Source organism: Phoca vitulina, unplaced genomic scaffold, assembly GCF_004348235.1.
Source record: "Phoca vitulina isolate PV1807 unplaced genomic scaffold, GSC_HSeal_1.0 scaffold8, whole genome shotgun sequence".
Taxonomy (NCBI): Eukaryota; Metazoa; Chordata; class Mammalia; order Carnivora; family Phocidae; genus Phoca; species Phoca vitulina.
The window spans coordinates 48,338,003-48,357,889 of record NW_022589711.1 but is presented as its reverse complement, the minus strand read 5'-3'; the positions used below and the strand labels follow the sequence as shown (position 1 = coordinate 48,357,889).

Sequence of the window (19,887 nt, the reverse complement as noted above, 5' to 3'; positions counted from 1 at the left end):
GAGCCAAAGGCAGACGCTTAACTGACTGAGCCACCCAGGTGTCCCAAATAAATAAAATCTTAAAAAAAACACAAAAACTTACCAAACTGTACACTTTAATATGTATAGCTTATTGTATGTCAATTATATCTCAACAAAGCTGTTTAAAAAATTAAAAGCCATTCAGGTGATTCTAGTGGGCATCCTAAAATGAACACCATTGAGCTGGGACAACCTCCTCAGTTGAGCAGATTAAGAAATGGCCCTAGACGGGAAGAAGTCGGCTTGGGCATCATGTCATGGCTGGCAGCACTGCCAGCACTTAGAACCTATGACTCCTGACTACTGCAGCGGTGTTCTCGCCTGAAAACCGAAATGATAGGACATTTACAAATTTAAAAGGGGGCATCAAAATTTTTGAAGGGCTAGGATTGTTTCTCAGAGATGTAGGGCACACAAGAGCTAAAACAGAAAACCCACCACCAGTCTTTACCTGATAGAGTCGCCATTTGGAGGGGCAGTGGGTTGTCTTTTCAGTGTCTTCTCACTCTGCCCACGGGGTTGTGGGGCTCTGTGGGGCTAGCAGAACCAGTGAGGAAAGCAACGTGTCAGCAGCTCCCGCTCCCTGTTGGCTGCCTCTCTAACTCCAGACTTCGTAATTCCCATTGCTTTTTCAGTATTTCCATCTCAGATTCAGTGTGTTCAAAATGGAACTCATCACCTTCTCCTCCAATCTATTCCTCCTTTTCAATTCCTTATCTTAATAGAATGCCACAATTCTCCCAGATATCCACACCAAAAAGAGAGCACGACATGGGGCCTGATCTCACGACCCTGAGATCATGACCTGAGCTGAAAGCAAGAGTCAGATACCTAACCGACTGAGCTACCCAGGCGCCCCGATTGTGAACAACTTTAAAACAGCCCATGTTTAGGGTGGCTCGGTGGCTCAGTCAGTTAAGCAGCTGTGCTCGGCTCAGGTCATGCTTCTCCCTCTCTGCCCCTCCCCCTTCTTCATGCTCACTCTTTCTCTCTCAAAATAAATAAAATCTTAAAAAAACAAACACCAGCCCATATTTTTGTTTTTCTCATCTGTACATCCCTAGGACCCAGCAAGACCCTGGTACATACATATAGGTGCATAAAATTATTTCATGAATTTGGACTTTCTTTTCTGTTTTTGTTCTTTCTAAATACTGAGTAGGCGACCAGCACCCAGGTGGGCAGGAAATCTCCACAGTTTCAGAAGCCATGGGTCACCTGTGGCCACATAAAACCAGAGTTGGTCTAGGGAGTCACTATTGCTTCCCCGTGGCTCCATAGGCACTTAAATTCACTATTCCTGTAAAACTGTGCTTGGAAGGCTAGATGCATCTGGCGGCTCCCCAAAACTGTGTATCTGTCTCTGCTACTCACATGCCGTTCAGCAAGCAGCCATCTGTCCACACCCTTTACTGCTCTAGGCCATTTGGTCATTAACTGTTATCACTCTGGCCTGTTGAAGGAGGAGAGAAATCACTGACCACTCACATTCCAGCCTTAAAGCATCTTTTCCTTCCTTAAAGGTAAAAGTGACCAACAAAGGGGCACAAATGAAAGACCTTTTAAACACTGTTTGGAAAATGTGAACAGGTTAGCTACACTACAATAAACAAAGATATCTGGCCTATTTCCATTACAATATGCCTCTAATTAATCTAACTTTAGATATTAGCATTAATAAATTACTTCAAGGAGCCTTTCTCAAGGGAGATAGGACCTCAAAACCTATTCCCATTACTCAATCTTATCTCTAATTTGTTTATAAAGGAAAAAAGGCAGCAGAAATAGAATTTTTTTGAAATACAATATAATTTACTAAATATCATACAATAGACAGACAGGACTCGATTTCCCTAAACTCTTTCTTATATGTTTTCTTGTCTAAAAAGCAACAGAAATTAAGGACTGTCAACAGGTAACCTAAGGAGAACTCCCTAAATGAGTCTTACTTCCTAAGTCACTCATCATGAAATCCTATATACACAAGCTAATTAACAACACTGTCCAATTCTGAAGGACTATTTCTTTTAAAGAACCATACACTGAAGAGGATAGAACATGCCCTAAATAATATTTTAATGACTACATTAAATAAAATGCAGATGGTTCTGAGGGGGGGAGGATCCAAAAAGGAAATTAGGACAACAGACAGTAAAGCTCTCCTTAAACAAAAAAGATAAATACAGAAATTCTATACCTACTTTTCTTTTTAGGAAATTAAAACCCTTTGTAAAATTTGAACCTGTTAAAAAAGGTTGATGAGTCAAGCAACTTTTAGCAACATGATCAACCAATTCTCATTTAAGCTTTTGGATCACAGGAGCAATTTGTTCAGCCACGCTTGCCTCTTGTAACTCTTGGCAAACATTATCAAACCTACCTGGGGTGGAGGTGATAGGAGAACAGGATCCTAGTGAATTACTATTCCCTGTTCACCTTCCATTCTAAACATGGGAAATGTGGATTCCATTATTAAAAGACATGCAGTTTATACATAAATTCCATCACCAAATTGGCTACTAAGCTACCCCAGTTTTCCTTTCCGACCAATAGACATAAAAGTTGTTTTAAATGTAATCAATCACAGGTGGTTAATGTTTTAACTTTTTATTAAGAAACTAAAGCAAAACAACAGAATTTCAAAAAAATTAAAATACAGAATTCTAATTTTAATTCTAAACAAATAGGAAATCTACACCAAAAACTAAATCAGTTTATCAGTATTTAAGAATAAAGGGGAATGGCTAAAATGCATTCACAGTCATTATTTCTTCCTTATTAGCCTCAGATTTATATCCCTTTCCTTAGTGCTTCCCTTCAACAGGATACAGAATTTCTTTCTCATCTATCTTTTGTTATAGTCTGTAACCTCAGAGCAGCTTTAGTCTGCCTACATAATTCTCTGTTCCTTCAGCAAATATGTGAGCACCTGCCTATTGGGCTTAGGTGATGTGGGCATAAAGATGAATCCATCAGAGATCCTGTCCTAAGATGTTTAGAGGAGATAAGACACCAACAAATAATAAATATAAATTTATATAAGGTATAAAGTAATATAGCATGAGTTAAGTATAAATATAAAAATAGGGAAATTTCAAGGAAGAAAAGATTACATTCAGCTAGAGAAATTAGGAATGCTTTATGAGGGTACTATTTGGATTGGTTATGGACTGTTCCTTCCAGGAGGGTTTCAGAGGGGTCCTGATGATGATGGTGTTGATTTCCAGAAAGGAATCTTTAAAACTCTTTACATTTCTAGTTCTTCAAAACTGTTTATTTTTTTTAAAAAGATCAAAAAATATTAGTATTATAGTCTATATAAACAGCAGTTTGGGGACTTAAATCAAAAGTTAATTGTAACACCTATTATATGGTTTAGGGCTGTTATTTTCGCAACTCTCTTTCCCAGGTCAAATCATATCTAAAAGGCAGAAGATGCCTAATCACTGAGCCATGACTTTTAAGTATTCAATTGGGCAAAACCTACTTGCTTCAGGTGCTTTATAAAATCTATAAACTTACATAAGAATGAAGATGAAATAAATGGCTTAATATTCAAGTAGATAATGAAAAAAATAATGGTAACTATGAAATAATGTATTAACCACAGAACTCCTTGTATGAAAAGTTTTAATGAATCATGAGCCATTGGCCATTACAGACTTTAAGCCTCAATATTTCTTTCCTATGTAGAACCAGGTAATTAAAACAGCCTATCTCAAGTATGACAGAAGACCATAGTATGAAGAATAATATTGTTTGTTTACACATCTGCATGCTTCCCTAAAGTTAAGAACCAAAGAGAATGCTCCGTTTCCCAAGTCAACAAAATAAATTCAATTACACATTTTCCTTTCCTGATCATAGTTTTAGTTGAAATACAACCAATACTACTTTGTCTTTCAGTAACACATTTTATCCATCATACAAGTATTTCCTATTATTTTCTCCTTTCTCTTCAATATGCTTGTGAGGTAGTGAAGGGAGGGAGCAAGGATTTTTTTTTTTAATTTTGCAGATGAGAAAACTTAAGGTGAATTTAAAACTCAACCTTAGCAGCATGCTGAAATCAGCCAGGAAGTTTAAAAAAATCCTTATGATCATGTCATATCCCAGACCAACATCAGAATTTTAGGGTATGGGACCCAAGCATCAATATTTTTCAAAATGCACATGACTCCAAAGCACAGCTAAGTTTGAGAACCACTTGTCTAGATGATTTATACTTAACCTTCAGGTGCAACTGTCTTCTACCTGAATGCTCTCTCAGCACCAATGAGAGAGATTCCTTTTCCTTAAACATTGTAACGGTTTAATATTCTCTGTACAACAACTAATGGTCTCCAGTAATAAAATATCAGGTTATAAATGAAGGCTCCTCATTCCCCTGATGCTCATTCTAAATATGAACCTCCATTTTATAAAATTTGCAAATAGCATATTAGAGAATTTAAGTCTTTGAGATAAGAATGGCTTGTTAAATATTTAAGCAATTATTTGATTCTAGGTTGAATGTGCAATAACCATGTGTTTCTGTTTTCCATTCAGCACCTTCAAAACTTTGTTACAAATGAATATTATACTAATAAGACAATATTATACTAATAAGACAAAACAGAAGTTATAAACAAAACTCTCAGCAAAAGCTCTTGGAATTGGCTATATCACTCCCTGAAAAAAAAACCAAGCACATAAGGGACTTTATTGTCTTATCATTTATCAACCTTCATCCTGAACCAGTTCTTTTCTTCAAATTTTAAACTTTGCCAAATTGAGTTGTTCTGCACCAAGAAAAATCAATTTCTATAGCAGCTACATTCTCTAACACATTTAACATATAATTTCACTCTGTACTATTATTAAATATGGTTTCCAGGTTTCTTCTTGACATGGATATTGAAAAGGATCTTTAACAGATTTCAACTGTAAGCAACATACCAAATACACAATAAATATTTGTAAACCTGTCAGGTGGCAAAAATAAATCTTTGTTCATGACTGAAATCCCCTGCTTCATAAGAGTATTGATAATCTTAACTCTCAAGGAGCAAGCCAAGAACTCCAGCCAGCTGCTTACTGTCTGTCCCTAATTTGATTAGATTTAAAACAAAATTACACACAGCAATAAGCTGAAAGGCAAAGAACCACCTGCCTTAGTCAATTCTTATCACAAAGATGCATCTGAAACCATACATTTATACTTTCATACAGAAAGATGATGTTTGTTTCTCTTATAACAAAAGAAAATCTCAGCTCGTGTATGTTATTATTAATTCAAGAGTATTAGTGAAATTAGATTTATTAGTCAAAAACTCAGATTAGGAATTAATGTCAAGCTCTTCTATAAGGAAACCTTCAAAATATTGCCAACCTGAAGTTTTCATTTTCAGCACAAGGTATTTTATTTCAAGTCCCATGGGGGCAATTATCTATAATGAGATTAAGAACATTCTTAACCTGGGTTCAGGCTGGCACTGTTTCAGATGGGTGAGTAAACATTTTCTTGATAACCCCAATGAAGAGTTTGAGGCTTAGATTTGTTGCCATGATGTAAACAATATGAAATTTAAAAAAAATTATAGTATCTACAGCATTATAAAGTTACAAAATAAAAGGACCATTAATTTTTTTCCAAAGGTCTGTGACTAACAGCTTTCATATTTGAGGCCTGTAAGAGCAAATGGCAATGTTCTATATTGTTATGAGACACTTTTTCAAAAGGCCAAAATATAAAACCAGATACTATAAGATGCACATTATTGTTATTACTACTGACCTATGTATGATTAGAAATAAAATTTGCCTTCCCTCAATCTTAAACCAGGACACTGAGGGGTCTTTACAATAATTTTGATTGTTAAAAGAAAAAATACCAGACTGTAATAGCTATGGAAACTGTAAACCAAATTAATGTAAAAATGAGCCAATTCAACACATCTCCTCTTAAAATCCTCTTCTTTGTAGTTACCTAATTTTCCCTAAATGTTATTCTAATTTTGTACCATGTAGTGGTTTTTAAGAAATTGAACTAGAACAAAGCAACCCCTTTGTCCTGTTTTGTTTTTTTTTTACAGTTTTTTTACACACTTATTATATATACAACTTTTAAAATAGCTGCACAATTTTACATCTCACTGTTAGAGAAGTGCAGTCCAGGCAGACCATGCTTCTCAATATATTAAAAATATTAAATAAAACCCAACCAGTTTCATACTTTTCTAATAGTCAAGCTGGCTGGAAAAAAGGGTCTGGAGAAAAAACAGGCAGTTGTAAAACAGTATCAGTCTTTCTTCACAAACACACTACTTAAAAATCTTGCTATTTCCTTATCTTATCCCTTTTATAGCATCTCTAAAATCTCACCTTAAAAGTTGGAAATGACACATTGCTAACTTAGAGACAAAATCTGTTGCAACATGCATATGTCAACTGCCCACTCAACCAACTGCAACCCTGAGGATTTTTCTGGCCCAGTACAAAGAGGAAACACTAAGATAATCTCTGCCATAGAGTTGCTTCTCCAGTTAACAATTTCGTGTGTTTTTCAGGATGTTTCTTGGGCATGCATGTATGACACTGTCACTTCATGATTCTACTTTCCACAAGCAGATATCTCCTCCATTCTGTCTTTCACCCCAAGAAAGCGACTGTCATCCATCCAAAGGTTTTCCAAGGTAAACCAAAGTCACTTCTGTGTTGCCATATACAGCAGAAACTGCTGGATATAAGCAGACCTTTGGAAGTCCTCTAAAGGCAACCCCCAGGAACTCATATCCACGTTCAAAAGCTAAAGTCTTATCTTCCATGTCCAAGATGACGCGAATTCTTTCTCCTATCTGCAAACACACAACAAAAGGAGGTTAGAAGGAAACTCACCAAGGGCATAGCTAGAAGAAATAAGATACAAATCAACAAGTTGAAAATATTAAGAATATAAAGAAATTATTAAGAAATTAAGAAAATATTAAGAATATAAAGTTATCTGGAAAAATGATCAGAGAAGTTTTCTGGTCAGGGAGAAACATCTAGAAGAAACAACATACATCAACTTCATAACAAGTGCTTGTTTTGCTAACATTTTTTTTAAGATGGGATCTACATTTGGGGCGCCTGGGTGGCTCAGTCGTTAAGCGTCTGCCTTCGGCTCAGGTCATGATCGCAGGGTCCTGGGATCGAGCCCCGCATCGGGCTCCCTGCTCCGCGGGAAGCCTGCTTCTCCCTCTCCCACTCCCCCTGCTTGTGTTCCTTCTCTCGCTGTGTCTCTCTCTGTCAAATAAATAAATAAAATCTTTAAAAAAAAAAAAAAAAAAAAGATGGGATCTACATTTAATAACAAAAATTTAAATGTTCCCCCTGAACAGGTCCCAGATTTTATTTACTCTTCATTTAAAGGCTTTTCTTAAGAAGTTTACTGCTAAAATCTGTAACTTGGTACATTTTACCAAAAAAAAAGCTATCTAACCTTTTCAAATTATTACACTATATTACAACAGAGTATTAGTCATATAAAGAAATATAATTTTGATATATGCTACAACATGGATGATCCTTGAAAACAGTATGCTTAGTGAAATAAGCCAGACACAAAAATATAAATATTGTATAATTCCACTTATATAAAGCACCTGCAATATTCAAATCATAGAGTCAGAAAATGGAATAGAGGTTACCAGAGGCTGGAGAAAAGGAGAGATGGAAAGTTATTGTTTAAAGAGCACAGAGTTTGTGTTGGGGAAGATGAAAAAGTCTTGGGTATAGATAGTGGTGATGGATATACACATTGTATTAATGCCATTGCATTGGACACTTACAAATAGTTAAAACAATAATGTTATGCATATCTTATCACAATAAAAAGTTACTGTAATAAAAAAACACTTACATAACCTTTAAAGTTCACAAGCAGTTCTACATATACTGTGGAACTTATATAATCATGAAGAGCCAAATCTGACTATAGATTCTAAAGAAGCAGAATAAGCTTATTAGTCATTTTATGGGCCACTGCTCTGAAACACCTGTTTGTTATAAAAACAGCAGCACTGATTGTTAAACTAAAGCAGAAGCACAATATATCCAGCTTTTTTCCCACATGGAAAAGTAAGCAAATAAGGATGTTTTATTTTTATACTATGAACCTACAAAAGGTTGTTTCATCTATACACTTGGAAGCAGAAAGTCCTAACATTTGCAATCAAAAATCAGAATTTAATACTTCCCAATTATATTAATTCCTGCTGTTGTTGTTTCTTTCCTTCATTGTATTTCCTGTCACGGACAACTACAAACATCTGCTTCTTTCTTCCCTTTGCCCAACTCACAGATTAACTTGCACCCCATTTTATGGACCTAAAAACATCATAATCACCATCACCACTATTGCCACCAACAAAACAAACAACAAACAATAGAAATGAAAAGTTAATATTTTGCTGGGTATTCATTTTGTGGTTTATTTGTATTATCTCACTTAATCCTCCCATCTATCCTAATATTTATCCTTATTTTAAAGAAGATGGAAACTAAGATGACAGAACCACTCCTGGTGAGATTTGCAAGTTTGCTTCACCTTTGATTGAGTGTACAGCATGCATACAGCACAGGGAGCAGAAAGCAGAAGTCTTACTAGCTTTAGGTGTCAGAGGGCAAAACTTGGGAAATGGCAGAACAACTGGAAACTTAGAGGAGGAACTCCATAAGCAACAGAACCACAAAAAGGATGAGCCCCAAAATCCAAGAATAAACTACCCAAATCATTGTGTGATCACTGTCTTACACAGACACAGGGGAAATTCCCACAGAATCAGGCTGGAAAAGTAGCAGCTAGAAGCCAACCCCCTTCCCCCAAAAAACTGACAAAGACCTAGCTGCTGTACACCATGGGGGAGACAGAGTTTACAGTTTGAAGAATCCAGGCAACTTAACTGCCTACTAGAACATCTACACTTTTCAGAAAAACAAAGTGATTTCTAGAAACAAAACATTCCAGCATTACTACTACATATTATCTATAATTTCCAATTTTCAATTTAAAAATGACTGGATATGAAAAGAAAAAGTACAACTCATACTCTGGGGAAAAAAAGCAGTCAATAGAAACTGATTCTAAGTATGCCTACATGTTGGATTTGGCAGACAAAGACTTCAAAGTAGTTATTACAAATATGTGCAAAGAATTAAAGCAAAATCTAAATTGATAAACGGACAGAGATTCTCAATAGAGAAATGGAAACTACAAAAAAGAACAAATGACAATTTTACAGCTGAAGAGTAAAATAACCAAAATTCACTAGCCTGGGTTAATAGAAGAATTGATAGGTAAGAAGAAAGAATCTGTGAACTTGAAGATGGAGCGATTATCTGATCCAAAAAACAAAGAGAAAAAAGTTTTTTTTTTTTAAGATTTTATTTATTTGACACAGAGAGAGAGAGAGAGGGAGTGAGAGCACAAGCAGGGGGAGCAGCAGACGGAGAGGGAGAAGCAGGCTTCCCGCTGAGCAGGGAGCCCGATGCGGGGCTCGATCCCAGGGTCCCGGGATCATGACCTGAGCCGAAGGCAGACGCTTAACGACTGAGCCACCCAGGAGCCCCAGAGAAAAAAGATTTTTTTAAACAAGAACATAGCTTCAGTGATAGAAAGACAATGACAACATCAAGCAGTCCAACAACTACAATAAATGTAAATGGGTTAAACACTCAAATCAAAAGGCAGAGATTATGAGACTGGGTTAGATAAAAAGACCCAATTATATGCCCTCTAGGAGACCCATTTTAAACACAAAGACAGATTGAAAGTAAAAGAAGAGAGAAAAAGAGATACCTTGCAATAGTAAGCATAAGAAAGTTGAAGTTGCTATATTAGCATCAGACAAGTACTGAAATCTCCAACTGTACTTGCTAATTTTCTATTCCTTCTTTCAGTTCTGTAAGTCTTTGCTTCATGTGTTTTGGAGCTCTGTTATTTAGGTGCATACATGTTTACACATATATCTCCCTACCTTGTTATGTCTCCCTACCTGATTAACTCTGTTATCATTATGAAATGACTCTAATAATATTCCTTGTCTTTAAGTCTATAATTCCTTAAAACTTCTAATTTCTTATCAGATTATTGTGTTTTAAACTCAGCTGACTCTATGGTAATCATATGACTTTTACAAATAGGAACTATAATTTTGACCACAGAATCAAGTGAGTATGGCATAAAGCTAAGATGAAAAGAATAAAAAAATGCAGTAGTTTGCCTGAATTTGCCTGTCTTATAGAAATCGCTGACACCTCCAGAGGCCTTGAATCCACAGATTAATGAATAGCAGAGGGTATGTGTGTGCATGTGCACGGTGCATTTGTGGGAGTAAGAAGTCTAGAAAAAGTCGATTTGGATGTGCCATGATATAGGAAAGATAACAATCTAGAGCACAAGCTGGGAAACTATGGTCGTTGGGCCAAATCTTGCCTGCAGACCATAAATAAGGCTTTACTGGAACACAGTTATGCTCACTCATTTATATATCATCTACGGCTGTTTTTGTACTATAACAACAAAATTGAATAGCTGTGACAGAGACCACATGGACCGCAAGGCCTAAAGTATTTACTACCCACCCTGTACAGAAAAAAGTTTGCCAACTCCCAATTTAGAGCAAAGACAGATTGCTCAAGGTCAAATATGTATCAGGAAACAAATATGGAAGTACTAAAAGATTATTAGAGTAGCAAAGAAAGGCCAGTTACACTATTTATTTTAAATTACCAAAAAGACATATAAAGCTGCTATATAAAACTTTGTAAATTTAAAACAAATCAAGGCATGATTTAACAAAGGCCCACAACTGAGAAAATACCCCGTTTCTCACCTGATATTTTGGTGCATTGTTGCACTGTGGAAAACTGCCATTGACTTCTCCATTATGTAGTAGATTATTGTCCACCAGATTCCAGCCCCAGCTCTGGTCATCACTACCCAGTAATGCCACATAACCTTGGCATTGCATGGGGGCCCGTTTTGTGGCAATTCCAATCACTGCCACAGTGCCCAGAGGGCCTTCCCACCACACTTCCCATGCATGGCGGCCCTCACTGAAACCAATCTTGGTCCTTGCACCATCAGTACTCTGAGCAATGGGGTTTCGATGTAAAGTAAAGCCATTTTTCTTAATGTAGACATTCCTGGAGCAGTCATTAGTGCTGAAGGCATGTTGGAAAGCACGTACCTGAAAAGATGAAAAACAGACCAAAGAAATAGAAATTTGATTTTTCTTAAACATTAAAAAGTACCCAAACTTTAGGGGCACCTGGGTGGCTCAGTCAGTTAAGCATCCAACTCTTTTTTTTTTTTTTTTTTAAATTTTTTTTTAAATTTTTTTTTAAGATTTTATTTATTTGCGAGAGAGACAATGAGAGACAGAGAGCATGAGAGGGAGGAGGGTCAGAGGGAGAAGCAGACTCCCCGCTGAGCAGGGAGCCTGATGTGGGACTCGATCCCGGGACCCCAGGATCATGACCTGAGCCGAAGGCAGTCGCTTAACCAACTGAGCCACCCAGGCTCCCATAAGCATCCAACTCTTGATCTCAGGGTCGTGAGGTTGAGCCCTGGGTTGGGCTCCATGCTGGGGGTGGAGACTATTTAGATTCTCTCTCTTCCCCTCCCTCTGCCCCTTCCCCACCCCACCCCTACTCGTGTGTGCTCTCTCCTAAAAAAAAAAAGTACCAAATTGTAGGCCTTTATGCTCCATGTTTTTAAACAATAAAGTGATAACTATAAGTTTAAGTCACATTGTTTCATTACTGATCTTCATTGATCAAAATTCTGAACTGTAGTATTTCTCTAAATCCATTTCTTAAAATATCAAAAGATATACACAAGAATCCTTATATTTTAGAGATAGTACTGAAATGTTTACAGATGACATGACCTCAGAATTGCTTTGAAATATCCAGGGCTGGAGTAGGAAAGTGGGTGGGGTAAACGTGAAACTAGACTGTCCATGAAGTAATCACTGGTAAAGCTTGGTGACAGGTTTGGGAGGTTCCTTAAACTATTTTCTCTAGTCTTGTTTATATTTAGTATTTTTATATCAAAAAGTTAAGGGATGTATAGTTTTCATGTTGGCAATGCTGCCATAAAAAATATTTTAATAGAGAACTTAGTCATAGCAGCTCTAAAGTTTATGAAAAATTTTAATAACCACAAATTATGTTAGATCCTCAGCTTCCTTGCTAGTTATTACTCAGACATTGAGACAGCACCACTCTCATTTTACCAAATCAAATAACTCCGTAGATAGCATCTAATTTCAAACACTAGAGTTTATAAAGAGATAGTCATTAAGAGCAGCCGCCATTGATAGGACAGATGAGTTGACCTTCACTAACCAGTTTTTTAAGCTTCCAAAATACAGTACTAAAATCTCTACTCTGTACAAATAGTAAACACTTCTCATGCTTTAATAATTTAAAGTTTTTGATTTGGGGGAGGGAGAAAAAATAAAGTGCTTGATTTGTATATTTTCTGAAAATTCCTTCTTTATTCAAACTACCTCAAAGAAGCCAACGGCTGGGGGCCTATTGCTTTAGTTAACCTGAGCCACCAACTCCAGAATCATAGATTTCAGCATTAGGAAGGGCCTCAAAGGGACCTAGTGCAACACAGGGTTGAGGACATGGACCTAAAAGTCAACATCTAGTTAGAGCAAGAACTCCAAAGAGAAGTCAGGTACCCCTTCATCCAGTGTTCAGTTATCATTAGCCAGTACCTCACTGCTTCACTGTTGCACTGCAGAGCACAGACAAAAACAAACAAACAAAACCCCTGCTTGATTTAGAAGGCTGTAATACTGAAGTATTTCTAAATTTTTTCCTATCTGTTCCTACTTTTAAGCACATAAAAAAATCAGAACATAAGATTAAATGGGGGAGTAAAATGTCCCCAAAATATTAAGTATTAAAAGACTCAAGAGGGTTTAACAACTAAAATATAAAATACTTTATAAAATCTTCATTAAAAAATATTTAACTAATACTTACCTATGTCTATTCCCCAATTCTTGTAAATACCAACTGTTTTTTCTCTATCCTTCTTCTCTTTGTCACAAAGATACTGTTGCCAGCCTCTTCTTCAAACTTCTGACTTCTTCCTATTACTCTGGACTGATCTTTCTTCACCTTACTCTTTTCTGGTGACCATCCTACTTCTGCCCCCTAAAACTCTCCAGAACTCAGTCCTCAACTCTCTACCTAAATCCTTTCCAGACCTATCTTTCTAAAAGAGCACCTCTATTACATTTCATCCCAGTTCAATAACCTTTGATGGTTCCATACTAACTACCATATCAACTGTGAATTATTCTTCCTGGCTTTCAAAGCCCTCTAGGTCTGGTTCTTCCTACTTCCCTTTCTAACTTCATGTCATTCTCCCTGTCTGTAATACACCTGCTTTCCTCCTCCAATATATCCTATATCCTCTAAGACCAGATCTAGTCTTGCCATCTCTATGAAGGTAGCCTTTTTTTTTTTTTTTAAATATTGTATTTATTTATTTGACAGAGAGAGACACAGTGAAAGAGAGAGCACAAGCAGGGGGACTGGGAGAGGGAGAAGCAGGCTTCCCGCCTAGCAGGGAGCCTGATGCGGGGCTCGATCCCAGGACCCTGAGATCACGACCTGAGCCGAAGGCAGACACTTAACGACTGAGCCACCCAGGCGCCCCTCTATGAAGGTAGTCTAACCAGAACCACCCAATCCCCAGTTTCTCTCTCCTAAATTCTTATCCATCATAGTTGGCACCAAACAACATTTAAGTCTGTATCCAACCCAGGATGCCTGGGTGGCTCAGTTGGTTAAGCATCTGCCTTTGGCTCAGGTCATGATGATCCCAGGGTCCTGGGATAGAGTCCCACATCCGGCTCCTTCCTCAGCGGGGAGCCTGCCTCTCCCTCTGCCTGCCGCTCCCCCTGCTGGTTCGCGCTCTCTCTCTCTCTCTGACAAATAAATGAATAAAATCTTAAATAAAAAAAAAAGTCTGTATCCAACCCAACCACTTGATGCTAGTAGAAAATATATTGAAAAACAACAAGAACAACAACAACAACAACACTAATCTTAACTAAACTGATCAAACTTCTCTCAGTCTGGAACAGAAGGGCATGTTAAGGAACACTATGGGAATGAAATCTGCAAAGTCCAGACTGAGGGAAACAAGGTAAACAACTTGGTTTCTTCAACAGGTTAAGTTGGCAGGAATGGGAGTTAGGGGAGATGGAGGCTGAATTTGTTGGCTAAAATAGCCTTAAGAGATATATCAACTGTTTGCCATGAGAACCTTATATAGATCTTGATTAAACTGAGAAATAAGACTATAACATTTGACATTTATGAAACAATTGGAAATTTGAACACTGTATCATTTACATTAAGGAATTATTGTTAATTTCTTTATACTTCATTGATATTGACATTGTGATTAAGTGTCCTTATCTTTTCAATAATTTTTTGATAATTTTTCTTTTATTTATATCCTTATCTTTAAGATAGTTTTTCATCTGAAAAATTCAGATGAAATGGAAAAATAGGGGTGCCTGGGTGCCTCAGTTGTTAGGCGTCTGCCTTCAGCTCGGGTCATGATCCCAGGGTCCTGGGATCGAGCCCCACATTGGGCTCCCTGCTCAGCGGCAAGCCTGGTTCTCCCTCTCCCACTTCCCCTGCTTGTGTTCCCTCTCTCGCTGTGTCTCTCACTGTGAAATAAATAAAAAATCTTAAAAAAAAAAAAAAAAGAAATGGAAAAATATGCAAATTAATAAATAAAAACAATCTATAGTTCCTGTCTCACAGTCTCATGCATAATCTAAATTTTACATTATATGGCAAAAATGGACAGGGAAAGAAACAACAAATGTTGGAGAGGTTGTGGAGAAACGGGAACCCTCTTACACTGTTGGTGGGAATGCAAGTTGGTACAGCCACTTTGGAAAACAGTGTGGAGGTTCCTCAAAAAGTTAAAAATAGAGCTACCCTATGACCCAGCAATTGCACTACTGGGTATTTACCCCAAAGACACAGATGTAGTGAAAACAAGGGCCATATGCACCCCAATGTTCATAGCAGCAATGTCCGCAATAGCCAAACTGTGGAAAGAGCCGAGATGCCCTTCAACAGATGAATGGATAAAGAAGATGTGGTCCATATATACGATGGAATATTACTCAGCCATCAGAAAGGATGAATACCCAACTTTTACATCAACATGGATGGGACTGGAGGAGATTATGCTAAGTGAAATAAGTCAAGCAGAGAAAGTCAATTATCATATGGTTTCACTTATTTGTGGAACATAAGGAATAGCATGGAGGACATTAGGAGAAGGAAGGGAAAAATGAGGGGGGGGGAATTGGAGGGACAGATGAACCATGAGAGACTATGGACTCTGAGAAACAAACAGGGTTTTAGAGGGGAGGGGGGAAAGGGGAGGGGTTAGCCTGGTGATGGGTATTAAGGAGGGGGCGTACTGCATGGAGCACTGGGTGTTATACGAAAACAATGGATCGTGGATCACCACATCAAAAACCAATGATGTACTGTATGGTGACTAACATAACATAATAAAATTTAAATAAATAAATAAATAAATTTTACATTATAACAAACAACTTTAAGACCTACTTTAGGATCTAGATCTAAAAATTAGAGAATATGTTATAGTTAGACGCTAAGTATGACTGAAATAATTGATGTTCCTTGATGACATATAAAATATGAACTTTTAAAAGGAAGACAAATCCTAAATAGACTGGCAACAATACTTTCCAGTTTTATGCTATCCCATGCCTGTTCCCATCCTCCTCTTAGTTACACAGCCTCCTTGGAAATCCTATCTAGACTTTCTTCTTCATCTCATTCACTCCCAGTCAGCTGTCCACCTATGTGAATTTGTTCTCTGCTATAGCTCTCCCAGACATCCTCTTCTCTCCTCTACATATTTGTTCAGGTCTTAAGTACCTCTGGCATAGGTACTAAGGCCTGCTCTGTCCAATTCATGTTATGGCCTAGTTTTTCTAAAGCACAACTCTTATTTGTCACTCCTCTGTTCAAACGTCTATGATTTACGATGGTAGAACAAAGCCCAAACTATACAATGAAGCCTATAAGCCAAGAACATCCATGATATATCTGGTTTCAACTTACCTTTACAATCATATTCCCCACTTCTTCAATTCAATCTCACTAGACCCTTTTATATCTTTAGCCTTTCCTCTACGCTCCAAACTCTTAACAGCTGCCCATCTGAAATCTCTCGGATGTCTCAAAAACACTGTAAATTCTACTCTACCAAAATTTTATTCACGGCTATTCCTCCTAAATCCAGCCCAGGTGATTCCCATTATATAAGTGCGATATCTAGCAGTCATTCTTAGCACCTCCCTCTCCCTCACCGCTATTTCAAATCTATTTGAAATCTATTGCCAAGTCCTGTAGATTTTACTTCCTAAATCTTTCCTAAATTTCTTCCCCATCTCCTACACTACCCACTTCCTAACTGATCTACCCATATTTCTAAGGTCCTCCTCCAATCTGTTCTCTATACCGAAGTCAGAAATAACCTCTTAAAAATGCAAAAAAAAAAAATCACACCACCAATCCCCACACTCCTAATCCCCTCTTGCTTACAATTCAAAATGGCTTCCCTATAGTTTGGCGTCAGTCCACCTCTTCCATCTTCTCTCAAACCTGTCTCACCTTTGCTCTCTATGATCCAGCCACACTGATGTGTTTTCTATCCGTCATACTCATCAAGTTCCCTCCTGGAAGGCTCTTTTCTCTCCCCTTGGCCTTACTGTTCAGGTTTTACTCCATGTACTATATCCTCGGAGAAAGCCTTCCTTGACCTCCCTACCTTGTTCAAATCCTCCATTACTGACATTCAGAGTACTGTGCACCTCTCCTTCATAGTACCTACCACAGATGCAATTTTATAACTGTGATTATTTGATTAATATCTATCCCCCGCCCCCCACTAAACTGTAAGCTCTATAAGCAAGGCATCCATTTGAATTTTGTGTCTGTTTTTATTTACCATTGCATTTGCAAAACTGAGCACAGTGCCTGGCACTCACATTTTTTAAAATAAAAATATATGCTGTACAAAGCCTTTGCTTTTCTCTTGTCTTGCATTTGCTCAGGGTATTTCTTCTTAGTAAAATGTTCAAATCCTCCCTATCTTTAAAATTCAGCTCAAATACAACCCTAACCTCAAACCTTCTCCAAGCCTCCACTCAACTTGTACATCTCTCCTTTCACTGAAATTCTAGTGTGTGTGAATATATATACTTCCAGTATATACTATTTATAATATCTCTAACAGGAGCAATTTCTATCATGTGTTAGTTATTTCTATACATTTTTCTTCTCCTCTACTTGACTGAGGACTTTCTACTAGGCTATCTGACTTCTTTTGAATTAATCTTTTTATTCTCAAGACATTCAAGAAAAGTTCTGCAACATCTGAATGAACATATGAGTAGTACAAGTTTACAATACCTATCATGCGTGTGGTAGAAAGACATATAAAGTGTAAAAAACCTAAGAAACCTAAAATATCTCTGGAAGGATACAAAAGAAACAGGTAACACAGGTTGCCTCCAAGAAGGGAAACTAAACTGGGTGGCTGGCAGACAAGGGCAAAAGGAAGACATTTTGCTGATATTATTTTACTTCTTCTGCATGTTGACTCACATGAACACATTACCTAACACATATTGTTATATGAATCTTTACTCATGTAAATGTATCTATTACAGACCAATTACAAAAAGTTCTTAGATGAAAATAAGTAAAAACAATAAACTTTATAAAAAAAATTAAAACTAAATAAAATGTATGAAGACTACCTGTTTTTAGGCAAAGCAGGACAAAACTGCAATGTTCTGCGCTCTACTACATAAATTACAACTAGTATCCACTGAGCATCCACCATGTACAAATACTGTCCTAGTAAATTAACATGTTACTTCACTTAATAGAAAATTTAATAACTGACATAGATAATGGCAATATTCCTTACCATATTAAACTAAAACCTCCTTTGTTACAGAAGAATAAATTTTACATCTATTTCACATGGAAAAATAAATTTACTTCTTACTCTGACTCCCCTCCTTGGCAGTCCAGTTTGAAAAAGGGTATCTACCCTTTTTAGTTATTAATGTATTTTTTTATGTTTACCACATTCTAGGGCAGACTTCATCCTCTCTCATATATGCTCCCAGTGACTGCTATACTGAATAGCTGTTATCCATCCAACTGAATTCAAGCTTCAGGCCTTTGTTTATATTGCCTGAAGAATTTTCTCAACCCTACCATTACCTGCTACTTGACAGTTTTATCTGTATATGAAGAAGGCAGGAATATGCCCAAGAATCTAGGAGGCAAAAAGGCAGCAAAACTGGAATCAGCACGTTAGATGACAAATGGAACAGAAGAGGCACACCACCAAGGTGGAACTATGAAAAAGCTGGCAGGAAAGTAGCCAATAATAGTGGCACAAGGCAGCATTGGGACGGTTAAGTGGTGCCCATGGGGGAAGTGGGGAATGTTCTATTAAAGCCTGTATCTTGAAAGTTAGCAGAATGTCTAGGACCACACTCACTTATAAGCCTGAAACATAATGGAGGGAATTAGAGAACTTAGGAGAAAATAGGGGGTAAAAAAAAAAAAAAAACAGTTAAAAATCAGAGCCTGGAAAAGGTGAGGTGAATGTGGGATGAGAGCAAAGATCTTAGAAACTAAGCCGGTGTTAAGGCAGCTGAGATGATCTAATAAAAAATAGGGTAAGAGTATTGAAAGGTACAATAACGGGGAGTGGGGGGTCTATCTTTTTGGGAGAAGACTGTGGAAAGTGGAATGAGTGGTGGAAACCAGGAATTGCAAACTATCTGGTCCTTTAAAAAGTGCATCTCGGAAGTGGGGTGGGTTAAGGAGCAGAACTTCAAAGAGAAGAGGATCTTTACGGAGGGGGGAGGTGAGGTAAGGTACTGACTGCAGCCGTGCAAAGGCGGGATGGTGAGGTGAGACGTCTGACTCAGAGCTTAGATGAGAAGCACTGAGACTGAGAGCGGCGCAGAGAAGCGGGACTGGGGGCAGCGGCGTGGCCCGGGGCTCCCTCACCTTAGCCTTGTAGCTGGGCAGGTTGCAGAGGATGTCCGTGCGCAGAGCCTCTTCGGCCAGGCTGCGGGCGCAAAGGCTCCGCCACACCTCGCTGTTCTCATCACCGTGCAGGCAGCGGTACCAGTGCTTGCACACCAGGGCGCAGTTCCTCAGCTCGGACAGCTCCAGGTAGGAGAACACCAATTCCAGCACCCGGCTGGGCAGCCGGCCCCCTGCCCCCGCGGATCCGGACCCGGAGCCCGAGCCGCCGACCGCGCCGCCGCCGCCGCTACAGCCAGCGCCGCCGGAGGCTGCCCCAGGCCCCGGGGCTGGCGCCGCCATCGCCTCACCAGCCGGCCCAAGGGCCGCCGCTGCCGCCGCCGCTTCCCCCCGTCTCTGCTGGGGAGGCCAAGCCTCGCCTTGAGACCGGAGCACCTCGCTCACCGCCCCTTTCACAGCCAACCACCGGCCCTCCACCACTCCCGCCCCTGCCCGGGGGCGTCCGCCGCGCGCCCCGCCTCACTGAGGGCAGACGCACGGGCCGCACGGGCGTCCCCCGCCCCTCCTCCCCGGCTCAGCGCGGGCGTCGGAACCGCCGGACTCGCACGGCCTCCCCGCGGCGCGCCCGTGGCTCCGCCATACTGGTTGAGGGCACGAAGCAAGGGCGCACGCCCAGCTCGCTCGCGGTTCCTCTCGGCCCCGGATGTGACTGTTTGGCTGAGGCGCCCC

The 19,887-nt window shown here is 38.8% G+C and overlaps 1 protein-coding gene across 1 annotated transcript; it reads right to left on the bottom strand.

Moving 5' to 3' along the window:
* Window positions 1-2,140: 2,140 nt before the first annotated feature.
* FBXO45 (F-box protein 45) lies at window positions 2,141-19,825 on the bottom strand. The gene is made up of 3 exons (XM_032406811.1): window positions 19,180-19,825; window positions 10,878-11,234; window positions 2,141-6,857 (listed from the first exon to the last, which is right to left on the bottom strand). The coding sequence occupies exons 1-3, from the start codon at window positions 19,498-19,500 to the stop codon at window positions 6,672-6,674; spliced, it is 864 nt and encodes a 287-aa protein (XP_032262702.1). The 5' UTR covers window positions 19,501-19,825; the 3' UTR covers window positions 2,141-6,671.
* Window positions 19,826-19,887: the final 62 nt, after the last annotated feature.

What these genes read in the sequence shown, in the direction of transcription:
- FBXO45 (XM_032406811.1), bottom strand. Translation starts at nt 19,500, where the DNA reads ATGGCGGCGCCAGCCCCGGGGCCTGGGGCAGCCTCCGGCGGCGCTGGC. An exon ending in TGCCCAGCTACAAGGCTAAG is followed by an intron (nt 11,235 to 19,179) that starts GTGAGGGAGCCC and finishes TCATCTTTTCAG; the next exon opens with GTACGTGCTTTCCAACATGC. An exon ending in ACAATGCACCAAAATATCAG is followed by an intron (nt 6,858 to 10,877) that starts GTGAGAAACGGG and finishes GTGTGTTTGCAG; the next exon opens with ATAGGAGAAAGAATTCGCGT.